The sequence below is a fragment of the Anser brachyrhynchus genome (genome assembly GCF_964034855.1).
Source record: "Anser brachyrhynchus genome assembly, chromosome: 1".
NCBI lineage: Eukaryota > Metazoa > Chordata > Aves > Anseriformes > Anatidae > Anser > Anser brachyrhynchus.
Genome location: NC_137694.1, coordinates 34,390,465 through 34,407,517, shown reverse-complemented (window position 1 = coordinate 34,407,517; position 17,053 = coordinate 34,390,465). Strand labels below are relative to the sequence as shown.

The 17,053-nt window shown below is 40.3% G+C and overlaps 1 protein-coding gene across 1 annotated transcript in view; it reads right to left on the bottom strand.

The window, feature by feature from the left end:
- LOC308188292 (uncharacterized protein) overlaps positions 1–17,053 on the bottom strand; it is a gene marked incomplete at its 5' end in the record, with an annotated part of 68,928 nt that overhangs the window by 42,523 nt on the left and 9,352 nt on the right. Inside the window, 3 exons of the mRNA XM_080577169.1 lie at positions 221–291; positions 1,474–1,663; positions 5,602–15,564. Coding sequence (XP_080433295.1) covers positions 15,404–15,564 — 161 coding nt within the window. The 3' untranslated portion in view covers positions 221–291; positions 1,474–1,663; positions 5,602–15,403. The remainder of the gene's footprint in view (positions 1–220; positions 292–1,473; positions 1,664–5,601; positions 15,565–17,053) is intronic.

Genomic DNA, 17,053 nt, shown 5'->3' with positions numbered 1-17,053 from the left:
AACACTAAGCATTGAAATGTTGCTTTATGCATTATATTTCCCTTCAAAAGAATGCAAACTATTTAAAATATTTTTGCTAGTTTACAAAGATATATGACATGTCCATATGCCAACAGCCATATGGACAAATATGCCTTACTGGAAGATCTTATTTCAGATTTTAAAAATCGTAAGGCTCTGAGAGGAAGATAAAAGGTTCTCAAGATAGGTTAGTGCCTACCCGTTGTCATTATCATCAGTAAGGTCTTTGGCATGTGGAAATCTTTAATAATCCAGGTACTTCTATACACTCTGAAATGAGAAGTGCTAGATGTGAAAATCCATCTGATATAGTGAATGATCTTTCAATCCAGTTTCTTATGCCAGTGTGTGCTAATCAAAAGGATAAATCCAGCCTATTTTATTCTCACTTAATGTTCCATTAACTATCTGTGAATGGGATTGGCAATGTTTAGTTCCTGAAGAACTTGTGACTTAAGTGCTGCTCTGAGATTGGATCTGGAGAAACAAGGAAACTCCACTTACTACTTTTTTTTTTTTTTCCCCAAGTGAAGAGGGCTGGAATGAGACATTATCTTTCAATATTCTGAAAGAAAACAGCACAGTCAGTAGCTGAAACCAAAAAGAATGCAAGGGAGCCCACAAGCAGCATCTTGTATGAAATGCGTACAGAGAATGTCTTAAGAGGTTCCACCCTTCGGAAGCTAACCACAGTGCTATTTTCTTGATGGAAGTAAAGAAGCATAGTAATGGCATGCAGAGATATGGTCATGCTTTGAGTGGGAGATGGATTTTAGGAGAGATCAGGGCAGGGGAAATTTGGTAGATTGCAGGCTAGAAATTAAGAGGCAAAGACAATACAGAATTACTTCTGGTTAACAAGTGAGGAGAAGTATTTTATTTTACCTTTTTCATATTTTTTTTTCTAGTGGTTTCCAGTTTCCTTTTCTCCAGTTCACAATGCAGAGCCCCCAAAGCATTTCAATGGCAGAGCTGACTCTACCTCATCACAACTATAATGCTTCCTGAGATGGAGAATATGGGAATAGCCTCACAGACCATTTTCTTAGGCCTGTTCCAAACAAAGAATGTTCAGAGATTAAAATTAAGTCTACTTTAATTCAGACAGCAGGAACTACTAGGTCTGGGGAGTGGGGGTAGTGGTGGGGGTGGGGGTGTTAAAGTTTTCATTTTCAGAAAAAATGACTTGAGTGACACAAGAACAATTTAAGGTAAGAGGAACTGTGTATCTAAATCCAGTTACCAAAAGTATTCATGGCTTCACATTAACCATTTTTGCTTTGTATATTTCTCTCCTTTTTCACCATTGAAACTACTAACTAATTATAAGTACATTAAATTAAAAAGCTATATAGGATTAATAAATGATTTATTTTGCAGTATACAAAGCTTATGCGAGCTTAAATTGACCATATGTTTTGACCTAGAGAGGAACTTGCTTGTTTTGTTTACCTGTAACCATACAAAATCCAGGTGGTAAGAGTGCCACATAAATGAAATGAGGAAATGAAGAGGACAGTCTAAATGATGAATGTGGACTTGGATGTTTGTGACTTTCTATTATATCAGTGGGAGCTATATAGGTTCATCAGAGGTATGCAGTCAAGTCAACTCATTCCAGGAAAAAAAGTAGCTTTGAAAACTGGAAAATATTAAATAGGGAAATGTACAAAGATTTCAGAAGAGATAATTGAAATAACATCTTTTCATAATTTTCTACCTAAATTCTTCTTCATTCTACATTCTAATCACTTTTCAAGGCTAGTGATTTAACCCTTCCATTTTAATCAAGAGAAATTCCATAGCTCTATGATGAAACAAATGCATTTGGTAGGTATTTACCTCTTTGGCATTCCTACCAATGGATCTTCTATGTCAAAATAATGCATTTCTTGAATTGCTGACTAGCTTTCCTTAAGTAGACCACAGAGGTATTTGGTATTCACAAAATATTACTCACACAGTTTGCAATTTAATCTCTAACATGACAGAATTTTCCAAGGAATAGTTTATAAACATCAGCCATTTTATTGTTATTCCAAGGGCAAAGAAACAGATTTTGCTCAAAATTACATTGGCAGCTCTTTTCCTCTTTTGAAACACGCAGAGTTGTTACACGTTTGCACCAGAAAACCTAAAGATAGGGCTTTTCCCACTGTCATGTATAAATCAAATTACAGTATGGACATAATCCATGAGTCACACGTTGAAGATAGTATACTTGCAGGTATAGAGCACAGAGCTGCCACTGCCCCTTCTGATATACCCTTACAATCACGTTGCCAGGGACAGCAGCTAACTGGAAACACTTGGGTAACCCATGCCTGGATAGTGCAAGACTTGTAAACATATACATAGAGAACTATTCACCTCCATCTCCTTCACAGAAAGCAGAGAAAGTCCAGGTCACCTTTTTTTTTTCAAGAGCCTAAACGTTCAACTCAATGAAAATTTAGTTTGGGACTAAGAAAGTAGGGACTGAGTAAATCTGTCTTCAGCTGCTTGGAAGGGAATGGACTTTAGGAGCCAGATGGTCCTTCCCAGTCATGTTCCTTGTATGAGAATGGAGTCTAATATAAGTGATTTGAATAACTCTTTTAAGATGTTATTTTAACTGTAACAGATTTAGACTTCTACTTTCAGTTATTCTGAATCACACCCAAGTTAGATATTTCAAACAGTCAAAAATCAGCTCTGCAGACACCCCCAGGATTTCTTTTCCAATGGAAGAGATAACAAATCTCAGACTTTTTATGGTGGAAATGTCTCCACGTCATAACCAAAGACTGTTGACACTCTTAATAATTTGTTTTGATTCTGTTGCTGTACCAATAGTGTTAGAATTATAATAAATTGATCTCAATTTTGTTACCATTAAATTTATTTAGACACAAGGGGGTGGCTAAAATCTTTGTAATCAGATTACATTAACATACTCTCTGTTGCTATAGCAAGAGCAGCAGAGCAATGGAAAATGGGAAAATACCCCAATACTGAGAGTTTGCCCATAATTTATTTGCCTGATGCTAAGTAAAACGAATACTGCAGTGAATTTTTACACATTGTTCTAAGTTCACACTACATCAGCAAGTAGCACGGACCAGTGGATGCAACCTACTTGGTGCTGTACATATTTCAGATGTGTTTATTTTGGACTACTTCTAGTCTGGTCCTGTGGACTGAATGCCCATTAAACAGTTGGAGACTCCCAAGTGCATTCCTGGAATATATCTGCATTCATGATCTCTGAGACTACTCAACAATGTGAGCTAAAGCAGGGAAAAAGGGGCCAAAATGCCCTCCTTATGACTACTGGGGATCTAGTCAATAAAATTGATGGAATCTAGTTCCGTAAGTGCTTATGTTTCTCTGTTGACTGTAGTGAGAGCTTGACATGATGAGCTTATTATAACTCTCTACACTGTGGAAAACAAATGACACATTGTCCATCCCAGAAGAAGAGAATGCTGCGTGAATAGGACATTTCTAACAGCATGACCTTATGGGAGTTCTTACATATCTACTAAATGTAAACTACTCTCTCAACCCACTCTTCACTCCACGCAGCATGTTCCCTCTCCTCCTCTTCTATCTATTTTCTGGTAATTGGTAGCACATAACCTGCTGGTTCTCTGTCTCAGTTAAAACTGGTAGTAGATTCCAAAATGACGGGGCATGACCTGACAGTCATGAATGCTGAAACACTGTTCACTCCTATACACTTAATTTCTTTAGGAAGAAAAAAAAAAGGCTGAAACATTGAAAACATTAACAAAATCACACCAGAAGACTCAAAAACCTGCCACTTCATATAAAAAAAGGAGCCAATACTTTATAAGCTTTGCAGTCAAAGTAGGGCTGCCTTACCCAGTGTGTGAGAGCAATGCAACACTGCAGATTTTTTAGCTGGAGCCACTAGCTGTTAAGCAAATATCTTTCTTACAAACCATTCACTTCCATTTTGGTTTTAAGTTACACTGGGCAAACAGAGCTAAAAGAACAGAGCTGAAGCAAAGAGTCACTGAAATTCTGCAAAGGAACAAACCAGAAAAAGGCATTCCTTCTTTTTCTCATATTTGTAGAAATGGAAATCTGAAAAGTGAAAAACTATTGGTATGTTGAAAGTTCTGAGTATCTTGGCGTGTTTAAACCCTTATAGATTACTGCAGAGAAAAAGATATTTCCACAGAGTTATTCTCTGCCAGTATCAGAAATTCCCCTTTATTAAACAAGTTCAAATAACAGCTCAGTTTTTCCAAACTTAAAGAAAATGCGAAGTGTAATGTTTTCCACAGAGAAAATGAGACAATATTTTCTTTTCTGGAATAAGTCATTTTACATTAAATGAAACAACAAAACCAGAAAAATAAATAAAAAAAATCTAATTGTCATGAAAGTGCAGCTCCATCTGAGAACAGCAGCTGCCCCCGGAGAAAGCGAAGTCCTGGAAACTGAAACATATTTGGTATGGAAAATAGAATCATTACTGTTGTATGTTACAATTTTGTATACTACTTTTCTCATATACTACTTTTCATACTAAAAGTATGAAAAACAGAACTCTGCTATTACTTAATTGTACATTAAAAATTTAGAAATCAGCAATGCATCCAGCAATGAGGACACTGATAGACATCATCTGGAATTTTAGATCTAACATTTTTCTATCAGAAAATATCATACAGTTTCAGGTCTTCCTTGAGATTGAAAATGAAGATCTAATGAATAGCTTTTAATGAGGGGATTTTCAACACGGAGTTTTTTATCAAAATAAGCATAAAAAAGATTGCAGAGCAGCCAGCAGCTGAAAGAGGTGTGTATGGAATAAGAGGATGGATGTAGGTTCCTGAATTGCTTATACAAATTTGAGCAGCTGCACCATGAGGAGCTGAGAGGTGTGACTGAGTACTCGGTGATCTTGTGGTTAAGACATCCACTGGGTTGTGCAAAGAACTAGTTGTGCAAAGCATGGATATGAATGATATTCTTCCACATTGCTGCATTAACTGCCAGACTGTTCTGTGGTGGGTCTCTTGCCTTTGGTTTTGACCAGACATTCCACCTGGTCAACACATAACAGTTTCCACATTTCCCAATAAAGCAAGTTTCACTGGAAAATTCCCAACCAGCTTTCATCAAGAATGGGCTCTTTTTTGTCGGGCCCAATGAGACATCCCACCACCTGACAACCTTTCCCACACTTTTTGGCAGGTAGCACTTGGTACAAATGCCAACGGGCATCATCCTGAGGCCAGAATGTGTTCACTGTAAACTGAAGCAGGCACTAAGGGGACTCCCATGAATCAAGACAGAAGCTGGAAACATTTTCATTCCTGGATAACAAGAGATCTGGAGAGAAGCAGCCCATGATGACAGCCCATGATCAAGCTGCAGCACATGCCTACACAGGTGCTAAGACAGGAATATTGAGCTGAAAGCAGACTGGGGTAAAATTAGTGTTCTCTATTTAGAAATCAGATTCCAGTTAGACAGTGAGACACTGAAAGCCATGAAACATAGAATCATAGAATGAGTGTACTGACCAGAAGAAAAAAATGAAAGGAGACTGTGGTGATATACCTTTTCAGATGCTGTGAGAAACTGATGCATCCTTCAGGCAATTAATTATGCAGTATAAAAGCACCTAGAGACACAAGAAGAGAACATAAGGAAAAGTATTAGTCCCAAGGTGCATGATACCTACAGAACAGCTAGAACTGCACTGTCCAGAGCAGCACTAACACCTAATGAAACTCCCAGGCCATGTTCTCTAGAAAAGAATGAGTTAGTGGGATGTGGTGCCTCACTGCAAGCACTGGTAACCATTTCAAAGAAAACACTGCATGCTGCAAGACTAAGCACAGTTCATGTTACTCAGACACTATTGTACTGCAAGGATAAGGAAGAATTCAGTAACAGCATTGCTAGTGACAGAGATACACATCAAAGCATGCCTTCTGGAGGTAAGTATTCTGCCAGCTCTATGAAACAGAAAGTATATGCAAAATGCAATTTCCTTTTTTCTCTTTTGAGAGTACTGAGGATGGCAGACAGTAGAAAAGTTCATACTCCAGAGCTAGCCATATATCAAGGAGAAAATGTCTCAGGAAGTTAGTCCCTATTATAGGCAAAGCTACAAGATGGACTTCTGTTTGAAAGGCAGGGATAAAGCAGCAGTTCCAGAGGATTTGGCAGTTGGCAAAAATACATTCATCACATGTGGAGGAAGGGATGTTTGAGATGAGCTGGAGGAACAGCTACTTCACAAGCAGAAATGCTAAATCAGTAGCATACATGGTTCTGTAAAAAATATTCATAGTCCATCAGTCAACAACAACAAAAAATGAGATCTGTAATACATTTTTTCATTATAAAAAAAAAATACAGAAATTAAAAGATAGCAACAGATTAGCACTCCACTTACTAGGAAGTGGGCTGAATGGAAGGCAAAGCTAAGGTCACAGCCAAAATGTCTGTGGTGCCTATAAAGCCTGTCAACAAGTTGCTCTGATTGTGCTGGGACTGCTAACATCATGCTGACCAAGAGCTTCTTATTGCTTCTTTGCACTACTCTATCACCATTTCTACTTGTGTGCACGGATTCTCAGCTTACACGTAAATTCACGCAGGGACTCCCTTTTTGATCTTTGGAAGATGTGTGGCAAACCCAACTTGTTGAGACAACAGGCCTCCATGCCCTGCAGTAGAACACAAATCAGTCTGTGTCAATTGGGAGCTTAAGCACAAGTTATCATGGAATAAGTGCTTTGAAAGCAGATGAAGACAGAGCTGCAAGACATCCTTGAGTGTCACAGTAGTTATCAACCATACAAGAAGGGGCCTTAAAAAAGGATGCATCAGAGAACAATGTTTCTGTTTCACACTCTAACAGAAGAATGAATGACAGAACAAAAAAGCAGTAAATGATAGGGCACAATAACGATCTGAAGATCCAAAGCCAATATACACAGGTCAGCAGATCTGGGTACAGCTCTCAAGAACTGGGAAAATGCAAGAGCCCTGCAATAGGCCGACAAGCACTGGAGAGTTGCCAGTGATTGGTCCTAATTTATGTAGATAAGCTGAGGCCAGTATCTGGACTAAATAAGAATCTGGACCATCAGTGACACCAAACACTTCCGATTTTCCCGCAGGACTTGCAAACATCAGATAATAGCAAGCAACATCAGGAGCAAGCTGGAGGAAAATGCAGTAAAAGCTACATGAACTAGAAAGCAAACAGGAACGCAGAAAAACACTAGCAAATCCATGATGACATGAAAGGAAAGAAGAGGTTCATCAAACATCTGCACACTACTGTCTGGCCCCAGTAAGTCAAGAAAGGCTTTCACTGAGCACACACAAAAGTTATGGCACAGCTGTTAAAGAACTGTATGCCCACCATGTAAGTGCTAAGCTCATACTCAGTGGGGATAAGCTATAAACTGTTTGAAATGAGGACTGTCTCTGAAAAAAAGGATCACAATTAAGATGTGTTTTCTCCAAAAACACCATCTCAAAAGCACCTCCAATCCAGAGCTCATGCTCTGCGCTACCGCTAAGAGAGGATTTTCTCTGGGTCTGCCATGAAAATCTCTAGACAGTTCTGATGGCTATGTTCAGAGGGAGCTGAAGGCAGTCACTACCTTTTCCATCCAGAAGTGACAACAAACAGTGTGAGAGCACCATTATTAATTTTATAATAAAAATAATTTTAAAAAAAAAGTTAATATTAGGATTTACTTTACATTGAAGCAGATTTACAGCAACCAAATGAGGAAATCAGTGAAGGGAGTGCTGATTGCTGCAGTGAAATGGTTAAGAAAATCATCACAAGTTTTTTTTTTCAAATGCTGGCTGCAGATGTTAAGTCTACAAATAACCATGTTCTTTAAAAATCTATGAATCCGTGCTTGGTTAGTGAACTGCTTGGAAAATAAGTAAGAGCTCTTAGCATGCAGTTCCTGGCAATATGCAGTGCACTCTGTGCAGTGTGCCCTAGGGAGCTCCAGCAACCAACACAGAGACAGGATTTTGATAATTGCAGTCTTGGAATCAGGAATTTATTTTTAACCAGAACCTGACTGCTTCCATGGGCCAAAGTCACTTATTCAAATGTGCATTGGGAGTCAATGGCAGAGTTGGAAACTGAGTTTTGCCTTATATGCCAGAACTCTGGAACAGCACAGGGAGAGCACTCTTACTGCCACTTCCAACAGCTCACAAGGAACCCGCTCACAAGCAGCTCCAGTCATGGTATCTGCCCAGCAGAAAACTATGTCCTCTGTGTACCCTGTGGCCTCTCCAGCCACAAGAAGTGATGCAGATGCCCAGACAGAGCTCCCAAGGGAACACATGGCCATCTAGGTCTCAGGCTGTAGAGTGTGCCTGAGCTTTCCGCCAGTGTCTGATGGCAGCAGCAAGCACACCTGTAGGATGTGTGCACAGGTAGAAGAACTACTCAGCATGGTCACAGAGCTTTGGGAAGAGGTTGGCAGGCTGAGGAGCATCAGTGAGTCTGAGAAGGGGATCGACTGGTAGAATCATACTCTAGTGTCCTTGAAACTGATGCGCCAGCCAGGCACAACACAAGACATAAAGTATCCCCTACCCTCTTGCCACCAGGCAGTAGATGGGGACCTAAGAGACGGGGGAATGGAAACAGGTTTCTGCTCAGGGCAGGAGGCAAACCCCATCCCTGCCCACCTCACCTTCCCAAGTGCCCTTACACAACAGATATGCGGATCTGGAACTTGATGGACAGGCAAATGGTGATGTGGATGAAGGTCCATCCAGGCTGGAGTGTTGCTTAGGGCAAGTCAGCCTACTCCTGTTATCATGAGCACCTCCATCACACACACACACACACACAATATATATATATATATAAATAATAATAAAAAATAATAGTAATAACAAAAGAATGGTTGTCATAGGGGACTCCCTTCTGAGGGGAACTGAGGGCCTGACATGCCGACCAGACCCCACACACAGGGAAGTCTGCTGCCTCCCCGGGCCTGGGTGAGAGATGTTACTAGAAAACTCACTAGCCTCATACTGCCCTCTGATTATTATCCATTATTGGTTCATCATATTGGCAGTGATGAAGCAGCAAAGAAAAGTCCAAGGGCAATCAAAAGGGACTTCAGGGTCCTGGGGCAATTGGTTCAAGGATCAGAGGCACAGGTAGTGCTGTCCCCTGTCCTTCCAGTAGCAGAGAACAATATTGAAAGGAACAGGCAGACCCAGATGATCAATATATGTCTCCAAAGCTGGTGTCACTGGCAGAATTTGGGGTTTCTTGATTGTAAGATGGTCTGCACAACATCAAGCTCAGGAGAAAAGGATTTTTGTGCAAGACTTAGCAGGGCTGGTCGATACAGCTTCAAACTAGATTCAAAGGGTAAAGATATAAAACCAGGTTCACCAGTAATAAGTTATGAGATAGCATGTCAAAATGTGAGGGTCTGTGTGCTAGTGAGATCCTTCGGTCTGCTCCATGAGGTGCTGGGTACAATGAAGCACATTGAAATGTTTCTATACCAATGAATAAGCATGAGGAACAAGCAAGAGGAGCTAGAAGCCTTGGGTCAGTCCCAGAGCTACAACATCATTGGTGTAAGAAAAACATGGTAGGATGAGTTCTGTGACTGGTCTGTTACAATGGATAGTTACAGGCTCTTCAGGAGGGATAGGCAGGGAAGGCGAGGAGGGGCTGGACTGTATGGAGCTCGCAGTTGGTAATGACACAGTTGAGAGACGCTGGATAAGGATTAAGGAACAAGCAAATAAAGGGGATGTCGCTTTGAGAGTCTACTGTAGACTACTCAGCCAGGATGACAACACTAATGAATTATTCTTTAAGGAACTAAGAACAAGCTTTAGATCAGCCACCCTTGTCCTTATGTGTGACTTCAACTTGCCGTATGTTAACTGGGAATATCACACAGCTGATACAAACAGGTCCAGGAGATTCCTAAAACATCTTGATGATATAACTACTTGGTACAGATACTAAGGGAGATGAGGAAAGGTGTCTTACTGATTTGTTGCTTGTAAACAGAGAGGATCTTGTGGGTCCAACAGTCCCCTGTTGGATCCTGATGCTGTTCGCCATTTTAGGGAGAAAATTTGTGTGGCCAAAGCTCAATTAGAGGTGAAGCTGGCCAACACTGTGGGGGACAATACTTTATTTGTTTATTTATTTATTAACAGCAAAAGGAGGACCAGAGATGACATTGGTCCATTACTCGATGAGGATGATCACCTCACAAATAGGGACATAGATAAAGCAGAGAAGTTTAATGCCTTCATTGCCTCTGTCTTCAACACTGATGAAGACAATGTTGAAGACAGCTCTGGGATCCCTGGGGCCCTGAGTTGAAGGAATGTTACTGCGGTAATGATAACTCCCAGTCAACCCCAAACTTGTGCAGGATTTGCTGCTCCACCTGGATGCATATAGTTTTATGGGGCCTGATAGGATTCATCCCAAGGTACTCAGAGCTGGCTGATATCGCAAGACCTCTCTCAATTATTTTTCAACAGTTGTGGGAATCTGAAGAGGTCCCAAGTGGGCTGGAAGCTGGCAAACATTGTTACAATTTTCAAGAAGGGCAAGAAAGAAAACCCTGGTAATAACAGGCCTGTCAGTCGCACTTCAGTGCTTGGTAAAATTATGGAGAAAATTATTTTGGGAGTTATTGAAAAACACCTAAAAGACAATGCAGTCACTGGTGACAACCAACATGGGGGTCACAAGGGGAAAGTCCTGTTTAACAAACTTAATTTCCTTTTATGACAAGGTCACCCACCTGATTGACCAGCGGAAGACAGTTGATGTATTCTTTTGGATTTCAGCAAATATTTTGATACTGCTTCTCCCAGTACGCTTCTGGACAAAATGTCCCGCATACAGCTAGACAATGCATAATACTATGGGTAAACAATTGGCTGATGGATTGGGCTCAAAGTTGTTACAGTAAATGGGGTTACATCACGCTGGCGGCCCGTCACTAGTGGGGTTCTGCAGGGCTCCATTTTAGGGCCAGATCAATTTAATGTTTCCATAAATGACTTGGATGCAGGACTTGAAGGTATACTATGTAAGCTTGAGGATGACACTAAATTGTTAGAAGCTGTTGACACTCTTGGGGGTAGAGGAACATTGCGGAGAGATCTTGACAAATTACAGGGCTGAGCAATCACCAAAAACATGAAGTTTAACAAGAGCAAGTGCCGGATTCTGCACCTGGGACAGGGCAACCCTAGATATACGTACAGTCTGGGGTACGAAAGGCTGGAGAGCATCCCCACAGTAAGGGATCTGGGGGTTCTGGTCGACAGCAAGCTGAACATGAGCCAGCAGTGTGCCTGGGCAGCCAAAAGGGCCAACCATATCCTAGGGTGCATCAAGAACAACATTGCTAGCTGGTCAAGGGAAGTGACTATCCCACTCTGCTCTGTGCTGGTGAGGCCTTACCTCAAGTACTGTGTGCAGTTTGAGACACCACAGCATAAGAAGGACATAAAACTATCAGAGAGTGTCCAAAGGAGGGCTACAAAGATGGTGAAGGATCTGGAGGGCAAGACATATGAGGAGCAGCTGAGGTCCCTTGGTTTGCTGAGCCCAGAGCAGAGGAGGCTGAGGGGAGGCCTCATGGCGGCCTGCAGCTCCCTCACGAGGGGAGCGGAGGGGCAGGCGCTGAGCTCTGCTCTCTGGGGACAGCGACAGGACCCGAGGGAACGGCATGGGGCTGGGACAGGGGAGGGTCAGGCTGGGTGTTAGGGAAAGGTTCTGCTCCCAGAGGGTGGTCGGGCACTGGGACAGGCTGCCCAGGACAGTGGTCATGGCACCGAGCCTGCTGGCGTTCAAGAAACATTTGGACAACACTCTCAGACATACGGCCTGATTTTTGGGTGGTCCTGTGCAGAGCCAGGAGTTGGACTCAATGATCTTTGTGGGCCCCTTCCAACTCAGGATATTCTATGATTTTATGAACTCTGTGCTGAGGCTACTCTTATGTGACTGGATAGAAGCTGTACTTACCAGGTTCATAATCAAGAAAATATATGTGGAGCACTGTCCTTGCTCATTTAAAATCAAAGCAGAGATAAACTTTTTTTTTTTTTTTCCTGAGATGAAGCAAATTTAAGTATAGACTTGAATTTATTTTATTTTGGGTGAAGGGGGGCAGGAGGGATGATGACATTGGCAGTTTCCTTAAAAAAAAAACAACTGCAAATATAGATTTTCATTTTTTCTACAGAGAAGTTTGATAAACTTTTAACACACATTTTGCCCAAGGCTAAGACAGTCTTCATTGCTTATGTAAGGGAGAGAATGGAGACCTATTGGACCTGTCTACAGATATCTCGAGTCTCTCCAGCACCTTATGACTCTTCACTCTGTGGAAGCTGCTGGCTTTGGATAACACATTTAAGAGATGGAAAGCAAAAGGTGAGGGAGCCCATCTGCTAGCCACAGGAACTTCCCCTGCTATCCCCATGTATTTCCCATTGGAGATCCAAGCAAGAGTTAGCACCTGCTGCAAAGCCTGAGGCACAAATAGCTTCCCCCCTGTCCTACCTGGCTGTAGCTGAGAGCTGCTGGGGGCCTTGGCTCCTGGCAGCCACCTTGGGTGGTCACACTGCAGGGACTGCACTGGGCACATTAAAGAACAGGCTCTAAACTGGACCCTAGCTTTCCTCATGTCTGTGAATCCAAGAATCACAAAATACCCACCTACATTTAGGGAGGAACAAAGCACAGACTTCTGTTGTTACTGAAATTTAACAAAATTATTCCAGAAATAACCTCACACCTCCACAGGCTACGTGATTCCCAGAAAGTGCCATCATTCACTGAACTGAAACACCTGATTTATTATACACAGGTGTGAGCTAATTATTACATATTTATTACTTATTATTTTACTATGTGTTTATTTTGGAGAGGCAATAGACTTTCAGTAATTAGGCCTGCACCCATTATGAAGCCCTATTTTAAGCTGCTTTGTACCTTTGACTTGCCTTAGCTTGAAATTTACCACATTTATTCTGTAGGCGGTGGGGAAAGGGTCTTGTTTAGTTTGAAAAATGAGTATGACCTACTGCTTCAGTTACTGGATTTCAATTCAGAAACAGCAAAGTTATTTTTCTTGCATATTTCATTAAAAAGGTGAAGGGTATGTTTGATGGAGGAATTACATCTATTTTGTTCGACTTTGACAAGTTCATTATGAAACTGCTGTCTCTAAAGCACATGGGCCTTAGTCCTGCCATGAGTTCCAGCTTTTCACTAGTCTGATCAGTCTGAACATCCACAAAAACTGAGTGAGTAAAGCAAACAGGTGTCCACCTAATCACAATTCATCCTCCAGATTCAGGAGTTTATGATCTGTTTTCCATTTTTCCCATGCATCATCCTCTGTCAGATCAATAGCATATTTGGTCATGAGACAAGGAAATAAACTACCTTCAGTTTGAATTGAAAAATTTTAAGTCCCTTACTGGTACCTATTGTTGCATTTAAACAGTTTTGTGTGGTGTGTGTGGTTTTTTTTTTTTTTTTTTTTTAATAATAGATTCTATTACCGAAAGCGCCCTCTTTTCTCATTATTTAAACACAAATCTGTGTCCCCCTAAACAAGGTCCTCCCCTTTTAGTGGTAGAACGGAGGAAAGTAAACCATGCAACAGTAGGTTCCCACCATTGCGACCAGGGATAGGATTGCTTTTTGTAACAATAGTATTTTCCCTCAATAATTCTTGCTTCCCTTTAAACCAATCAGGGTCAAGCCCTTGTAGTCCTCAAGTACAATTGTTTTAATCATGCTTCCCTCTCTTCAGCAAGTAAGTGGTTTTCACTCAATTTTGCTCTATTCCTTATGGAGAAAAAAAAAGTTTCTTAAAAAATTTAACACTTTTATAAATTTTAACAGAGAAAATCATTCTATTGTTGTTGGAATTTCTCTGGGTTCAATTTCCTCATTCTATTTGCTTTAAATATTTTATAGTTGCAACTACACCGTTACATAGTTTATAGTTATAAAAAAATTATTTAAAGCGGAAATAACTTCTAAAGAGACAAAACAAATTGTTAAATTACATTTTTTAATACAATAAACAGCTTTAGACTTCACATCGAGTCTCTCCTTTGTTTAGCTAACATCTTTAACATCTTTGTGACCTCTTTCAGCTGATGCCCAAAAGGTGCAAACTTTTCAGCAGACTAAAGGCTTTTTCGTGTGAAGCGAAGCTGTCAGCGATGGGCTGACAAAGTAATTACCAAAGGGCTTTCTATAAGGATTAGAACCCTTTAATATGCTGATTAATCAGCTTTTAAATAATGAATACCCTTGAGTAATCCTTTCCAAGTAAATGAAATGTCTTTACTTGCTGGTATATGATAATGCTATTTGAAAAATCAATAGTGATTAATACCTGAAATGCATTAAGTGTACAAATATAATTATTTTCAGAAAGGAAAAAGTGTTTAGTAACATATTTACTGTTTATTTGTACTGCCTGGCTGATGCTTTATTCAGGGAATTTCTTTTTCTTCCAGGAGTAGGCAACAAGCATCCCGCTGACTTCAAGCCCTGCCAGGTAGCTGATTGTCTCAGACTCCATCCACAGTTATTCTACACATCGTGAGGGCTGCTTTGTGTTTGCACTTGGATCCTCTTAACTCCACCAGCTCAATAATGGACCTAAACAACTAGTTATTGAGGGCATTCAGCATCTCAAATTACTTGGCACTTTGAGAAAGTAAGTGATAACAGTCCTGCTCTTTCGAGCTCTAATTAGTGCTATGCATTGTAAATGGCTTCTGAAAGCTACTTATGATCTCCCAGGCAAAGGTAACCTCAAAAAGCAAATAAATAGCAGATGATTATTTTTTTAAAGACCAGTTATAATTATTATTCAATGTAATGTAGGAATATTCTACCGCTTCTTTACAAGGAAACATAATCACTTGTAAAGACTTCTAAACTTTTAAGTAGCAGGCCACTCCCACCCACATCTTTGCAAGTATTTACCAAGGGGAAAATGTCAAATGTTCTGGGTGAACCAGGACTGAGTCTTTTGTCTGTGCTTCCTGGTAAGCTCAGAAATATACTTACTTGATCTTTCACTTTTAAACCTACTTTTGTGTTAACTTTCCCGCCTTCCAATTATTCTCCTTTACTGCAATCTGCATTTCAGGGTACAATTCTCTATTTATATCGATTTGGCTATTTAGATTAATTTTCTTCTGAAAACAAACCCAAAGCTCTTATGTCTGCCTTTGGAATTAAAATATCATTCACACGTCTAAAATTAAGTATGCGCATAACTGTTTGCAGAACAGAGCCTGAAATTACCTCCTGTCTCTGTTTCTAATATCTCCAGGCTGCGTTTATTATTTGCTGTCCTCTAATTTTTGTCCATTCTTTGAGATCACCAGTGAGAACAATAAATGTAAGCCTTGACATCCTACAGGACATTTCTCTCTGGTGTCTCCAGTCCCTTTGTTGTTCTTTTCTGAAGTTTCCAGCTGCTGCGACAGATCAATTACAAAACAGATCAAATCAACAGATCAATTACAAAACAAAACAAAAAATTAGATTTCATGGCACATATGTATTGACTGTTCTACTTTGCTCCCAGAATAGACCAAATACAAAACAATTCACCGAATTTAAGGCAGCAGTAGGACTGTTTTTAAAGTCACTGCTAGATACGATATCACTGTACTGTTAACTATGGGACACAACAGCATCATTCTCACTAGCTCCCTTACCTACAAACTTGGACTTTATATAAACATTCTTTTAGAATAAAATTTATAAAAGCCGATGGTTTAGCAACCTTGGGGAGAAATGTCAGCCTCTTTAAAGCCAGGTAATAAAACTCCCATCAGTTTCAGTTTCATACCCCTTATTTGAAGCTCGTTTGGTCTGTGTGTGGCAATAACATATTTCAAGTTTAGCATCAAAAAGACTGAAAATTCAGTTGTGTAACGATTTAGTGAGTTTAAAAGAGTGAAGGAAAGGTTCCTTCTTTGGGAACTTCTAACGCCCCAGCAGAGATGGTGTTTCTATCAGTCACAGAAACCTGTGGGATGCAGCAGGATTTTCAGGTTTTCCTGCCAGGCTGTTGAGCCTGAGGCTGCTATACAGTCTCAGCTGAAGGCTGCACTACCTGTGCTGGGAACTGACTGTGCTCCTTCTTCTAACAAAAACACACGCAGCGTATGAAGTTAAATATGTGTGATCACATGTGCAGAAAGTTTAAGTACATATAAAACATATTTGTATATGTATATAAATATGTGTGTTATATATGAATTTACAGGTATAATATACAAACGGGGGTCTGAGCTTTTATCTGCATATAATTCAAGTCAAGAAAGTAGGATTAAAAATGTGCCTTAGAGAACTGTAGCATACATGCAAACTTTGTGGCTTAGACAAGCTTCTGCAACACTAGAAATGGAAGAAGAACTTACAGTACAAGCACTGATGTACGTTGTCTGGACTCTTTTCAACTATTTTGCAGTTTTTGAGCCCCTATACATTTTTTGCTGGCAATATGAATGCCTATCAGGTTTATGAAAATGAGCTTGTTTTTCTTGTAATTCTGGTTCCATGATCAGTAATACCCGACCTCTGCATTTCTGGAGTAAATGGAAGTGCACAACGGAACCAGATCAGGTGTGACCATGTAATTGTGTTCTGCAAAACTGGACAATATACTGTTTAATGCTATCTTTAGGATTTTATGCTAGATTTGTGTGAGCTATGGATAGATCAGATGTGATCCAGCACTAAGTTAAACCAATGGAGGGGGACAATATCTGAGCCAGCACCTTTTCAAGGGCAATGATACTCATGGAAAGAAATTGAATGCATTTAAGAAGCAGAGTGAGCTTTGTAGCTTAAAAGGACTATGCTGTTTCTAATTTCAGACTCGGTGCCCAAAACCTGGATTTACCACCATAATAAATCAGATTCTTCAGGCCACAGTTGATTTGATATGCTGTTTTC